Source organism: Notolabrus celidotus, chromosome 4 (genome assembly GCF_009762535.1).
Source record: "Notolabrus celidotus isolate fNotCel1 chromosome 4, fNotCel1.pri, whole genome shotgun sequence".
NCBI classification, from domain to species: Eukaryota; Metazoa; Chordata; class Actinopteri; order Labriformes; family Labridae; genus Notolabrus; species Notolabrus celidotus.
The window spans coordinates 1,264,265-1,276,695 of NC_048275.1; the positions used below are offsets into that span (position 1 = coordinate 1,264,265).

At 41.5% G+C, this 12,431-nt stretch overlaps 1 protein-coding gene across 3 annotated transcripts; it reads right to left on the reverse strand.

Moving 5' to 3' along the window:
- Positions 1 to 6,582: 6,582 nt before the first annotated feature.
- On the reverse strand, positions 6,583 to 12,068 carry nsmce4a (NSE4 homolog A, SMC5-SMC6 complex component). 3 transcript variants are annotated; one of them, XM_034682674.1, is made up of 11 exons: positions 11,962 to 12,068; positions 10,265 to 10,523; positions 10,091 to 10,171; positions 9,530 to 9,660; positions 8,656 to 8,807; positions 8,456 to 8,555; positions 8,275 to 8,365; positions 8,093 to 8,187; positions 7,099 to 7,147; positions 6,922 to 7,007; positions 6,583 to 6,835 (listed from the first exon to the last, which is right to left on the reverse strand). In XM_034682674.1, exons 2-11 carry the CDS (start codon positions 10,482 to 10,484, stop codon positions 6,770 to 6,772), a joined length of 1,071 nt encoding a protein of 356 aa, XP_034538565.1. In that variant the 5' UTR covers positions 10,485 to 10,523; positions 11,962 to 12,068; the 3' UTR covers positions 6,583 to 6,769. The 3 variants fall into 3 exon arrangements, with proteins under 3 accessions (XP_034538565.1, XP_034538564.1, XP_034538563.1); XM_034682673.1 differs by lacking the exon at positions 11,962 to 12,068 and adding an exon at positions 11,674 to 11,731; XM_034682672.1 differs by lacking the exon at positions 11,962 to 12,068 and adding an exon at positions 10,616 to 10,735.
- Positions 12,069 to 12,431: the final 363 nt, after the last annotated feature.

Here is a 12,431-nt window from a genome sequence, read left to right on the forward strand (position 1 = left end):
AAGTTTTTACATTTTGCACTTCTTTGTTTTTTAAATATTAACCTATTTATTCAAATAAACAGATCTTTGAAAAAATAATAAAATAAACATGAAAGAGAGTGAAAGTTGTTTTGTAAAAGACTGACTTTGTGAAGGCCTCAGATCCAGGACCAGAAAAACATCAGTACTTGAATCCACGCTCAGCTGTCTCATATTTGCTCATTTGGAACCTCCCTCTCTATCATGCATCCATGTTTAAGAACATCTAACGCCTCTCTTTAATATTCCATCACTGATTTAAATCCCTTCGACTTGCCTCTGTGTTTGAAACATGCTTCCTTAAATGAAGCCACCTCACCTTGCTCCACTGTAATCTAATATTCATCCCACCTGTGGCTTCCTCTGCAAACCTCCTGCAGGTCTTCATCTGCATCACCTCAGAGTGGCATGTGGAGATGAATATACCATGATGTCTGTGTATGAGTGAAAGTGACTGACGTGTAAAAACACACAGACTCTAACCCACTGTGACAAAGCAACGATGCAAACAGGAGCCAGATTTATATTGACTTCAGAGGGTTTGAGGTTATTTTGGGTCTGTTTTTATCTGCAGTCTTCACAGGCCATCCTCAGCTGAGTGCCCGGTCTGTGGGCACAGCAGGCTTATTATTATTATCTCTATAAATAACTCTGATTTGATCAGCTCTGTTCTGCAGACATCACAGCAGACTGTTTCTTCCTCCCTCCCATCTCGCCTTTTGTCTGAATCTGATGCATGTGCTTAATCTCTCTCTTCAGGTTGTGTTATCCTAGCTTCCATCTTCCTTCACTACAATCAGCCTCCCCCTCTCACTTATATACTCCTCCCTTCTCACCCCCTACCCTGCATCTCCACAACTCCTTATTCCAGCTGCTGTTGCCCCTCCTCCAACAATAAGTACACCTTCTCTGCCTCTTCCTCTGCCTGGATGAACACTCAGCTGCTGACCAGTAAAATCCATCCCTGCATGCTCCTTCCTCCTCATGCACTGACGCTGCAGACGGCTCCTGTGTTTACCTGTCGATGTGAGATTCCTATGCAGCTCCCCATCTTGTATTCCATATCCTCCTCGGGTGAAGTGACTCGAGCACTACACGGTTTGCAGAGCACCTTCCTGCAGAACTGCATCGTCCTCAGTCAGACTCAGCATCACCAGCGCAGGCAGCTCTCTGCTGGAGCAACAGAGTGACAGTGTGCACGCCTCTGTGTCTGTGCCAGAGTGTGCATCAGTGACTAACCAATGCTCTGAACTGCACTTGCCAGTGGTACTCCTGTGACATACATTTTCAAGGCATTGTTATATAAAGAAATCCACATTACATAAGCAGTCCCAGCTAATCAAATAAGCGTGAAAAAAGGTGGTTTCTCTTTCCCTTTCCCGCCTCATGAATCCTCCCAGCTCTGCTTCAGAGGGAAGAAAAATTCTCTGGAAGGGGAGAGGAGGAGGAAGAGAGGGGAGGCTGGAGAAAAAAAAGGGTGCCTGTCTCTTTAAAAGACCCAGGAGGAGAGCAGATGATGGTGGTACATCACGATGAAGAGAATGCACGATGATAGTGCTGAGCTGAGCCAAAGAAATGTGACCAACATGAAGTTCACTCAGCCAAACAGAGCAGGAGGAGAAACTGGGACAAAAACATGATGAATCATCTGATGTGTTCTCTTTCTCTCCACTCTGCTGATCTGTTCATTACATTTGAGCAGATGCCTCACAGCTATAACTGGGAATCATAATGATGTGGTTATCATCTTTAGAGAGATGTTTGGTTTTATTTACCTGCAGGATGTGTATGAACCTTGAACTCCCTGCACAGCTTTGTTGGATTGTTCTGAACGGGCTTAAAGTCTGAAACCGGCTGAAATGAGGATAAGCAGTGATAAGCTTTGAGAGTAAAAGTTCTGATAAAACATGCAAACATCCAAATATTCACATTTTGATTGAGGCATTTTCCCAACCTCAGTATTAAACCCATATTTAATTAAACAGACTTAATTAAATGTTGACGTTTCTATTTGACCTGCAAAAGCAAACGAGCCAATCAGGATGCTGACACCAATTTAGTGTCTGAATGCCTCTCTGAAAATCCTGTACTTACATGTGTGAGGACTAGATCAGTATGAGAAGATGCATGTCAACAGGAGGAGCCACATGGAAGAATTAATTAAGGGTAGAGAAAGCTTCTTGGAGGTTTTAGTGTGCAAACAATCAGGTGTTCACTGATGCACCGTGGGGCAAAAGAAGTCCAATGCCCATGCAAAAGCTCTGCATCTTTTATATTAGATTTTTTGGAGGGCAAGCAAGCAAAGAAAATAATAGTAATAATAATACATTTTATTTATATAGCGCTTTTCACAGAACTCAAAGACACTTCACAAATAGCACACAATAAAAGACACAATAAAAGAAACAAGTTAGAAACACAGTGGAAATAAAAACATTAACAGTTAAAGCAGTTCTGAAGAGGTGAGTTTTGAGGTGGGATTTCAATGCTTGGAGGTCAGTGGAGGTGCGTATGTGTTTGGGGAGGGAGTTCCAGAGGGCAGGGGCAGCAATGCAGTAAGCCCTATCGTCCCAGGTTCGGTGCTTGGTCCTACAGGGTAGGGAGAGGAGGTTTTCATCAGAGGAGCGGAGAGCACGGGAGGGGTTGTGAGGGTGAAGCAGGTCAGTGAGATAGGAGGGGGCCAGGTGATGGAGGGCTTTGTAAGTCAGGAGGAGGACTTTGAAGTGAATGCGTTGGGGGACAGGAAGCCAGTGGAGGTTTTGGAGGACAGGGGTGATGTGATCACGGGAACGGGAGTGAGTGAGTAGACGGGCAGCTGAGTTCTGGATGTACTGGAGTTTATTGAGGACTTTGGATGATGAACCATATAAGATGCTGTTACAGTAGTCAATTCTGGAGGTGATGAAAGCATGGATGAGGGTTTCAGCTGCAGCGAAGGAGAGTAGTGGGCGGAGTCGGCGATGTTTTTCAGGTGAAAGAAGGCGGTTTTGGTGATGTTAGTGACATGTTTTTCAAAGGTGAGGTTGGTGTCAAAAATTATACCGAGGTTTCTAACATGGGTTGATGGAGTCAGAGTGGTGTTATCAAATGTGAGGGAGAAGTTTTGGGTGGTTGTGGTGAGGGATTTGGGTCCGATGTTGATGATATCTGATTTGTCGCAGTTTAGTTGAAGGAAGTTTTTTTACATCCAGGTCTTAATTTGGGTAAGACAGTCAGTGAGTGTGGTGAGGGTTGCGGAGGTGACGGATTTGGTGGAGATGTAAATTTGGACGTCGTCGGCATAACTGTGAAAATGGAAACCATGTTTGCGTATGATGTGACCAAGGGGAAGCATGTAGAGAATGAATAGCAAAGGACCAAGCACCGAACCCTGGAGCAAAGAAACATCATGGCTCCTGCTGCCCCACATGCTTTGGTTAAAATAGATAGGCCCACCCTGGTGCATGCGGGCCTTCTGCCTACCTACCTAAAAAACTTCAGGTGCCCACAGTGCAACCTGATCACCAAACAACAAAATATATTAAAAAAAAATGTAAATAAAATCTAAATACACTAAATAAATGATTAGCAAAAATATATATCCTCAAAATCTAACTTAAAATTAGTTATACAAAAGAAAAGTTTAAAAAAAAAATCAAATAACTGATACTTCTTATTAATTTTAAATTCACTAGCAAGGACCACGCCACACAAGGATATAAGTTGAACATTTAATGAATTAGTTGTGCGTGGTGTGCCCAGCAGAAGGAGACTCAGGATGGGGGTTCCGTCTCAGCGTTATCCTGCCGGAGCTGATCTTGACCCAGGTTGTACCTGGAAGTAGACAGGGCATAGAAGGAGCGAGCACGAGTTGAGTAGGAGAGGACAAGGAAATAGGTTAAGTGCAGTAGAGTGAGGTGAGGGAGGGTGGGTTGAAGAATCACGGACAAGCAGTTGGAGTAGGCTGGCTACGTTTAAGAAGGCTTGTCAGGTGATTGAGGGTGTGGTTTAGGCGTGGTCCTGCTCCCCAATCTAAGTTAACACCTTAACTTCATCTAAATAAACTAAATACAAAAATAAACAAATAGATCCTAAAAGGTGTAATAAAAATTTATTTAATAATAAATCATTGTAATGTGGAGAAAACAGTTAAGTAAACCAGTTGTTCTCAAAGTGGGGTCCTGGGACCCCTGGGGGTCTGCGAACCATAGCGAGGGGGTCTGTGAAATAATTTGAATACATTTCTAATAAATGATAAATTGTGCTGAGTCATTACAAACAGCAGATCCACCATTGTTCTGATACCACTTGGTGTCTGAAGGGATATGTGAGTCTTGCTCCTGTTAATGTTCTGAAAGTGTTTCAGATCAATTAGTTGAAAAGTCTAAATGCTGTCATGTTGAGTCCACAAGGAATGAAATGACCCTCTGTTTTAAAGGATACAAGTGGGATTTACTGGATTCAAAGTGTTCTCTGTTTATCACTATGGTACAGGTCTGAAGGATTTACATTGATACTTTTTACAATACATATAGTTCCAAGAGGAACTAAGAGTGCAAATGGTAGGAGGCATGTAATCTGTGTTACAAGTATGAGGGGGTCCTTGGACAATTTTCTCACCTGTAAGGAGTCCCAGCTCCAAAAAGTTTGAGAAGCCCTGCTGTAAAGAGTAAAAACTATAGATGTGTGTTAGTGTTATTACAAAGTGCTTACAGTGTGTTGTGTTATTACAAAGTGCTTACAGTGTGTTGTGTTATTACAAAGTGCTTACAGTGTGTTGTGTTATTACAAAGTGCTTACAGTGTGTTGTGTAGGTGTAAATGAGTCATGGGCTCAATGTGCAAAAACAAGCTGCTGATTATTCTGTCAACTTTTAAAATAAATATAGGGCATAAAGTTTAAACTATTCAATTTAACTACTTTTGAAAGGTGAAGTGTTTAGAACATAGAAATGCGATCATTTAACGACATCGCTAACCCCTCGCGTCGGCGAAGCTACGGTGGCCGTTGAGGAACAGAAGCTCCTTCAATGCACGATCCACATGATCCTCCATTTATCAGTTTTTATGATTAAAATCGTGAGTCAATGTAAGTCGATCGCACAAAAATACAACTGTTTCCTTCTCCATGTTCTCCTCCCGATAACCGGCACATTACCGGCTGAAATCAAAACAAAAACACAAAAGCGCATGGCGTGTAGTTTGTCCCTTCTTTAATGCCGTAGTAAAATGGCGGCGCATATCAGGGGACGTCCCGCTCTTTTTGTAAATACAACGGCTCATCCAAAAAATATCAAAAACAAAGTGTTTTTTATATTCAGGTTATAATAATAATAATAATAATAATAATAATAATAATAATAATAATAATAATAAATAATTTTTAAAGGTGACATATCACGCTTTTTTCATCAACATATATTGGTCTAAGAGGTCCCCAAAACATGTCTTTAAAGTTTATGCTCATAAAAACACTTTGAAATCAGATTCTGGTCTGCCTGAAAAACCCTCTTCTTCATTCGGTTTTCTCTCTGACCACGCCCCCTCAGGAAGTGGGTGTGGCCTCCTCGGCTGTCCAGCACGTTGATCTAATGTTTACATGTTGGCTGAATATACACGGCTGCTCACAGACCCGCGTTACTTCAACCCTCTGAATCTGATCCAGAATCTGATCCTGACGGAGAGGCGCCTGCAGCAGGACCTTTCTGAACCATTGGTCACAGATTTAGTGTTTCTTGTTGTTTTATTTGTCAGTATGTCGACGTGTGTCTTGGTACACAGCTACAGCTACAGCTACAGCTACAGCTATGAACATGTAGCTATGTGGCTATGCCAATTAGCGCTAGCACTTTTCCATGAAAACTAAAAATCATCCACTAGATCTTCAAATCTGCAGACGTGGGGAGTCAAAGCGACCTTTGTGTTTATTAAGACAGCCTACAACTAGCATGCCTCCCTCCTAAGCTCCTTGTTAGCACACATGTGTGCAGGGAATGAAAAACGGAGGAGGGGTTGAGTTGTATTTTATACAGTCTATGGGCTGAACAAGCTCCGAGCTCTGACTTCCTGTTACAGACCGGATATTGTTGTTACGTTACAAAAACACACACATTTACAGAAAGGTGTAGAAATCAGAACAGGGGCAGAATGGATTTTTTTCATTCTTGGGGGGTTTGTAGACAGGGAAACATATTTCAGGTAAAGAACCATTAAAAAGTCAATTTTGCATGATATGTCACCTTTAAAATACTTATGAATACATGGTTCAGTTTCTACCAAGTCTCTTCTGCTAAATTCCTTTAAATCATCTGAATGTCACAAATATTAAATATAAAGACTCCTCCAAAAGTCAAATTTGATTTCAATAGTTTCCTACAAAAACACAATTCTTTTTATTTTCAGGTGATAAGACACTAATTTAAAAACTACTTATGAATATTTGGTTCAGTTTCTATCAAGTCTCTTCTGCTAAATTCCTTTAAATGATCTGAATATCACAAATATTAAATATAAAGACTTTTAAAAATGTTAAAAATGTCATGTCAGATAAATCCACACATTAATAACAAATGAAATCAACACCAGCTTCCTCTTCTCTCTCCTTTAATATTTAAACTTTTAAAAACAGTAAAAAATTAAAATTAAATGTGATTTTTGAGTCATAATGACTTCAGGTTTGGACATTGCTTCAGCAAATATCAAACAGTATACTGTTTGGAAATGTAAAAAAACAGGGATGCATGTAAAAACCAAATGTTCCAGCAGCAGGTCCGTCACTCATCCTGAGACTTAGGAGGCTGTATCATCGTGTCCGTGATGTCCAAGGCTTTTATGAGATCCTGTGAAAGAGGAAGAGTTGTCACATTAAAGAGTTTGTATTTAAAGAAGATGAAGTCCTCTTGTGTGTTCAGAGACGTGTGCTGACCTTCCATATCTTTGGGCTGATGGAGACGATGCCTTGTTTACGGCTGCATAAGGCTCCAGCCTCCACCTCTCCCTCCTCCACAGGAGCTGAGACACAACCACACATCACTGTCAAATAATCACCTCCAGACATACTCCTTCATATCTCCATAAATAATAACACAATAACTATCCTCACCTATACACGGCAACTTGGAATCATCCAGATACATCCGAGCCAGACCGTCCTGAAACACAAACAGCAGTCATGCTCACTGACGGCCACTAGGGGGCGGACAAGCTGCACTGATACAAACTTAAAGGGACGGTTCAGACTCTCTGAAGAGAGGAGAGTATGAGGGGATTATCTATATGTTCACTTTGAATCATCTGCAGAGGAGAAAAGGACACATGTAGCCATTTATAAAACGGCTATTAAAGAGTGAGGGGATGAAAAGGCATGTGCTCAAATAATGAAGTGATTTGATTAATTTGATTTTATGAAAGTAGAGCCATGTTTCATCATTTATCATGACTATCACCAACATTTTCCTTTACGGTTTGAGGAGAGCAGCAGTCTGCTCTGCTGGGGATCAGCACAGCCCTTCATCTGCTGCCCAATAATCTGCACCACATCAGACCCCTACGCCTCCTCCTGCAGGTGGTGGGCCCACAAGACAGCGACTCAGTGTCATTTTTTTCAGGCTTAGCCAAACTTGGTCTGAGAGGTTCAAGCCCTGCCAGCAGACGGTCACCGGTAAGCATCCCCCCCAGATCTCTGCCTCTGTTTGTGTTCTTTATGGGCAGGACTTCAAGGTCCAGCTTGTGGGAGGAGGGTTTCCAGGCTGGGGTCCAGATTATCCTCTTCACTTTTTGCAGATGGCGTGGTTCTATTGGCTTTTTCAGGCTGGGACCTGGGACTTCTTTTACCCTTGTTTTTTTTTTATGCATGTCAAAATGTTGTTATTGTTTATTAGCTCTTCTATTTATCTGATACAGCTTACAGCATGCACAGATACAGATGTTGTGCTGCTGAAGTCATGTGAAGATTCAGGGTAAAGTACATTTGAAACATTGTTTACAGCAGTAGATGGTTTAGATCCTGTGTTTGTACTCCTAACTGGGACTGCAGGCTCATAAGTACCTCAGACATCCTCCCTTCAAATACATCCTGCCCAGCGTGTGCAGCTCACCCTGATCAGGAACGACATGTGGAAGATGTTCTCCACCGTCCGGGAGAAAGAGTTGGGGTCGATGACAAACTCATAATAGGAGATCGGGGATGTTGCTGCGGTGGAGACAGAGAGACTTTCATAAATAACATCCACACAGTGTTGACATCTTAAAGCCCAAGAGACCGACTCTTTAAACTCACGGTCGTCCTGGTGATAACTCTTCAGATATCCCAGGATCCTCTCCACCTCTTTGACCGTCGCGTCTTGCTGAGAGTCCTCCATCTTCTTCAGCTGAGAGGAGGATGATGATTAGGATCTTCACAGATCTTCACATTCATACTAACTCAGAGTCACATGTGTGAAAGTGTTCAGCTCAGTTACCTCGGTCGGCATGATCCTCTTCGTCTCCTTGCTCGGCGCCTTCCTTTGCCGCTCTATCTTTTGTTTGGGAGGAGGCGGCTCGGCGTGGAACGAGCCTCTCCTGGAGGACAGGAGAGAGAGAGGCAGCGCTGTTTAGGAACACAAGTAACCCAAACACCTGAAAGGATTAAACACTCAGCCCGACACACTGAGGCACTCACATGAAGTGGAAGGAGGGAGCCGTCCTGAAGCAGCACTCTGCTCTCCGGGCCAGTCTGTCCCAGGCGTCCTGAGGCAGGTATCCATCAACACCTCCGTTCTGCTGCTGCTCCTCCTCCCCGTCTTCAAGCCGGTTCAGACCCATGAAGGACAGCTGTCAGAGGAGCAGAGGGAGACTCATGAGACCTCTGACTTTATTACAAACAAGCAGATTCTGAATTTATACTCCAGTTTTTGTTTTATTGTCATCTTTGTTTGTTTGTTTGGTTCCTCCTACTTCCATCAACTTTACAGCAACAACCAGGGCCTGACATTAACACCCGCCAACCCATCATATGCATGTGGTTTTCAGCCGTAGCGTGTAACACAATCCCTCCCACGAGTCTCTTGTAGTGTTATAGATTTGTGTTGTATGATATGAGTGTGTACAGCAGTCATTCACATTCACAAAGGTTGTAAATCTAGTAAACTGTAGCATGTTATGGCCGACTTTTATCACATAAGATGATATTTCTGAACAGCATAACTGTGGCTAGTGAAAATGCTGCGTGGCTAGTAACTTTGGAAAACCATCAGAGCCCTTGCTGTGACTCTGTCTGTGCAAACATGACAGGGATCTGGTCCTGAGTCACATTAGAGGACTACAGGACTCTGAAATCAGAAGACTACAGACTACAGCTGCCTGATACATCATCTAAACACCACAGCTGTGATGCACACATGCAGCAGGGTGTGAAGTCAATCTTCTGACCTGAAACACATCATGTTGTATCATCATGCAGTCCTACAGCAGACCTCTGTGGATGTCAGTATGTCTGCTCTACTCTCCAACCAGCGGCTGCAGGTGTATCACCTATGAATCAGAATCTCACTCACAAGGTGTTCAGCGTACGCCGTGGGATCGAACGCAGTGCCCTCAGAAAACAGCCGGCTGGCTTTCTCCTTCCCGAGGTCTGTGGCCACGACGAGGAGCTGAGCGTCCAGAGCCGCTTCTCTCGCCTGTCGGACTGAAAGGAGGAAAGGACAATCAGGTGAGCTGAGATCCAGAACATTTTAACTGAGGTATCTACATTAAGAGTCTAGCATGGTGACACTTCATGCTTTTTTACGATCAATACAAGCAGATTTATTAACAACAGAATCACCAAAATTAGTTTAAATAAATTATTCATCTTTTTTTAACCTGGTAAAATAAAAGAATCAGAGCTTTCTTGAAATCATAGGATGCAAAATAAGACCTTCCATAGGGCCTATAGTTTTTCATTCTAGTATTTTAAAGCTCCTCTCTTTTGTTTCTGATATATTTCCTGTTTTTTGTGAAGCCCTTTGTTTAGAATTGGCTTTATAAGTAAACATTATTATAAAATCATCATCAAACAAGAAGAGTCACATCACTACAGAGGAAACCAAACTCCTCTGAGTCTGTCAAACACCCACCATCTTTAAAAAGGTTGTTTGCTTCTTCTAAAACTTCAGTGAGTCTGTTGTTGGAGAGACTCACCATGTCTTCCCTCTCCTCTGAAAAAGATGAACACAAGAAAGACATGCATGACTGTTTGTCAACAACAACAACAACAACCTGCAGGTCAGCCTCCTGTGTGTGTGACTGACGTTGTATTGTGTTGATTAGGTCTCTGTATTTGCTCCGTATCTCTCTCCTGAGTCCAGGGTTGTTGTCGTCGTCCTGCAGCTCTCCGGGGTTGAAAGCTGCTTCGTCACCATCACTGGTCTGTGAAGTCTTCCGGCTGGTGGAGCCGTTCTGCCGGGGAGCCTCTGCATCATCACCTCCACCTCCACCTCCACCACCACCACCACCCCTGGATCTCCTCATCCTTCCTTCCTGTAAGCTTGCTCACTGTCTGTGGATGAGCTGTGTGATCAGAGAGAGAAATCCAACATTAACAGAGTGAACACACATGTCTGTGTTTGGGTTTGAATATCTGAACCAGCTCTGACTCTTACAGTAAGTCTTAAAGGAGCAGGGGATGGAAACTGAAGCTCTGCAGTCATTTGTTTATGTTGTTTTAAACGTGAACTAACACTTCCGGTTTACAAGTTGAGCCGAAGATGATAGAAAGCCAAGATAGTAGATACTCACTTGGAGGCGTTCGCGTGATGTCGGAATAATGACAACATATATCTCTACCTGGGAAAGTTGAACGTGAATCTCCTTCACGTTATTTGGCTTAGTTGTAACATTTTCTATCTCCATATTTATCACATTAATTTCACTTATATTTTAGGCTGTGAACGTTAGAAAAGGCGACCATTCAATTGTGATCTGAAAAAGTTGGGATATGCTAATTGTTTTATTTAATTTATATATTCTGTAATGTATAAATTTAATTTGAAATGTAATTTACAAATAAAATCGAATTAAGTTAAAAAATATTGTCTTATTTCCAGATTACGAGAGCGTTAAAGAAGAAATTACTTCCAAAACTGGAAACTCCGAGGAGTCCATGAATGTCACATGGTGCTGCAAATGCCATATTAGCTTAAAATAATAAGAAATGCATCTTTTTTTATATAAGTAACTGTGATAACAGTGTCGCATAGCAAACATAAACAGTAGTTTATCAAATCAACAAGCTAACTTTAGCCTCACTTCTTCACTCACTCAGCCGTTTACATGATGTTATCTCACTGATGAGCTGTCTGTGTTTTATCTCACAGGCTAATGAACGAGGGGCTAATGTCTCAGAGCAGCTCCACTCTTTATAATAACACAAACTTTAATAAATACCAGGCAGAGCAGAGGAAAACATCTGCCGAGCTAGCTGCTAATGCAAACACGGAAGTAACGGACGGTAGACATCTTGCTTCAGTCTCTTTACTCTTTGATCAGAGCTAACGTTGGTCGCATTGATTAAAGGAGATCAGTCTAAGCAACAGTTGGGACCGTTACTCCCTCTAACTCTTCCTCTCCTGCAGAGTTTGATCTTTCAGCTCTCTCTCTACCTCTCCTGGTTTTTGTTAAACTTTATAAATCTGATTTTCTGGAGGGAACATGAACATACCTCTGTAGCAGGCAGACAGCGCGCCACTAGCAACTCATCAACAGTGGAGACGAGGAAGTTAGTTTCATATTGGTGCTTCAGACTTCACAGAAATAAAACTCAAACATGTTTTAATAAACTAAAAACAAACTGAAACAATCCATGAAAACAAAAACAATAACATCAATGACTACAGAAGCAACATTACAAACAGGTAATGTCTTAAACTGACAGCAAAATAAAGACAAACTAAATATTATTATATTTAAAAACACGTTAAAATAAGAAGATTTATACTTTAAAACTTACTGTAGGAAAATACAAGATGGAAAAATAGATTTGACTAATATTCTAAAGTTTAAGTGTAAAATAGAATTGTATTCTTTTTATGATCGTAAATCTGATGAATGAGAAACTCACTTCAATAACCACCGGAAGTAGCAGCCCATTGGATGACAGGCTGAACACGTCAGCGATGACGCTCCTATCAATCTGATACCAGCCAGTCTTTTTATTTTAAACATAAAATAAATAAAATAATAATAAACAAGGCTGTTAGTTAGTAAACACGTTTACAATCCCTAATACAAGTTAATAATTATAATATCATCTTATTTTAGTCTGTACATATTAGTCATGCCTTTTTGTTGTTCTTGTATTTATAGCTGATGTTTTTGTTATTATTATTATATTTTTATTTGTTATTATATTTATATTTTTATTTGTATGCCTTATTATGCCTTGTACAAAGAGAGCACAGTTTACCAAAGTCAAATTCC

Bases quoted from the DNA above. Each gene is read 5' to 3' on its own strand.
- nsmce4a (XM_034682674.1), bottom strand. From the start codon at position 10,484: ATGAGGAGATCCAGGGGTGGTGGTGGTGGTGGAGGTGGAGGTGGAGGT. The intron at 8,808-9,529 runs GTGAGTGAGATT...CTCCTCTGACAG, and splicing joins CGGCGTACGCTGAACACCTT to CTGTCCTTCATGGGTCTGAA. The intron at 8,188-8,274 runs GTGAGTTTAAAG...TCTCCACCGCAG, and splicing joins GAGTTATCACCAGGACGACC to CAACATCCCCGATCTCCTAT.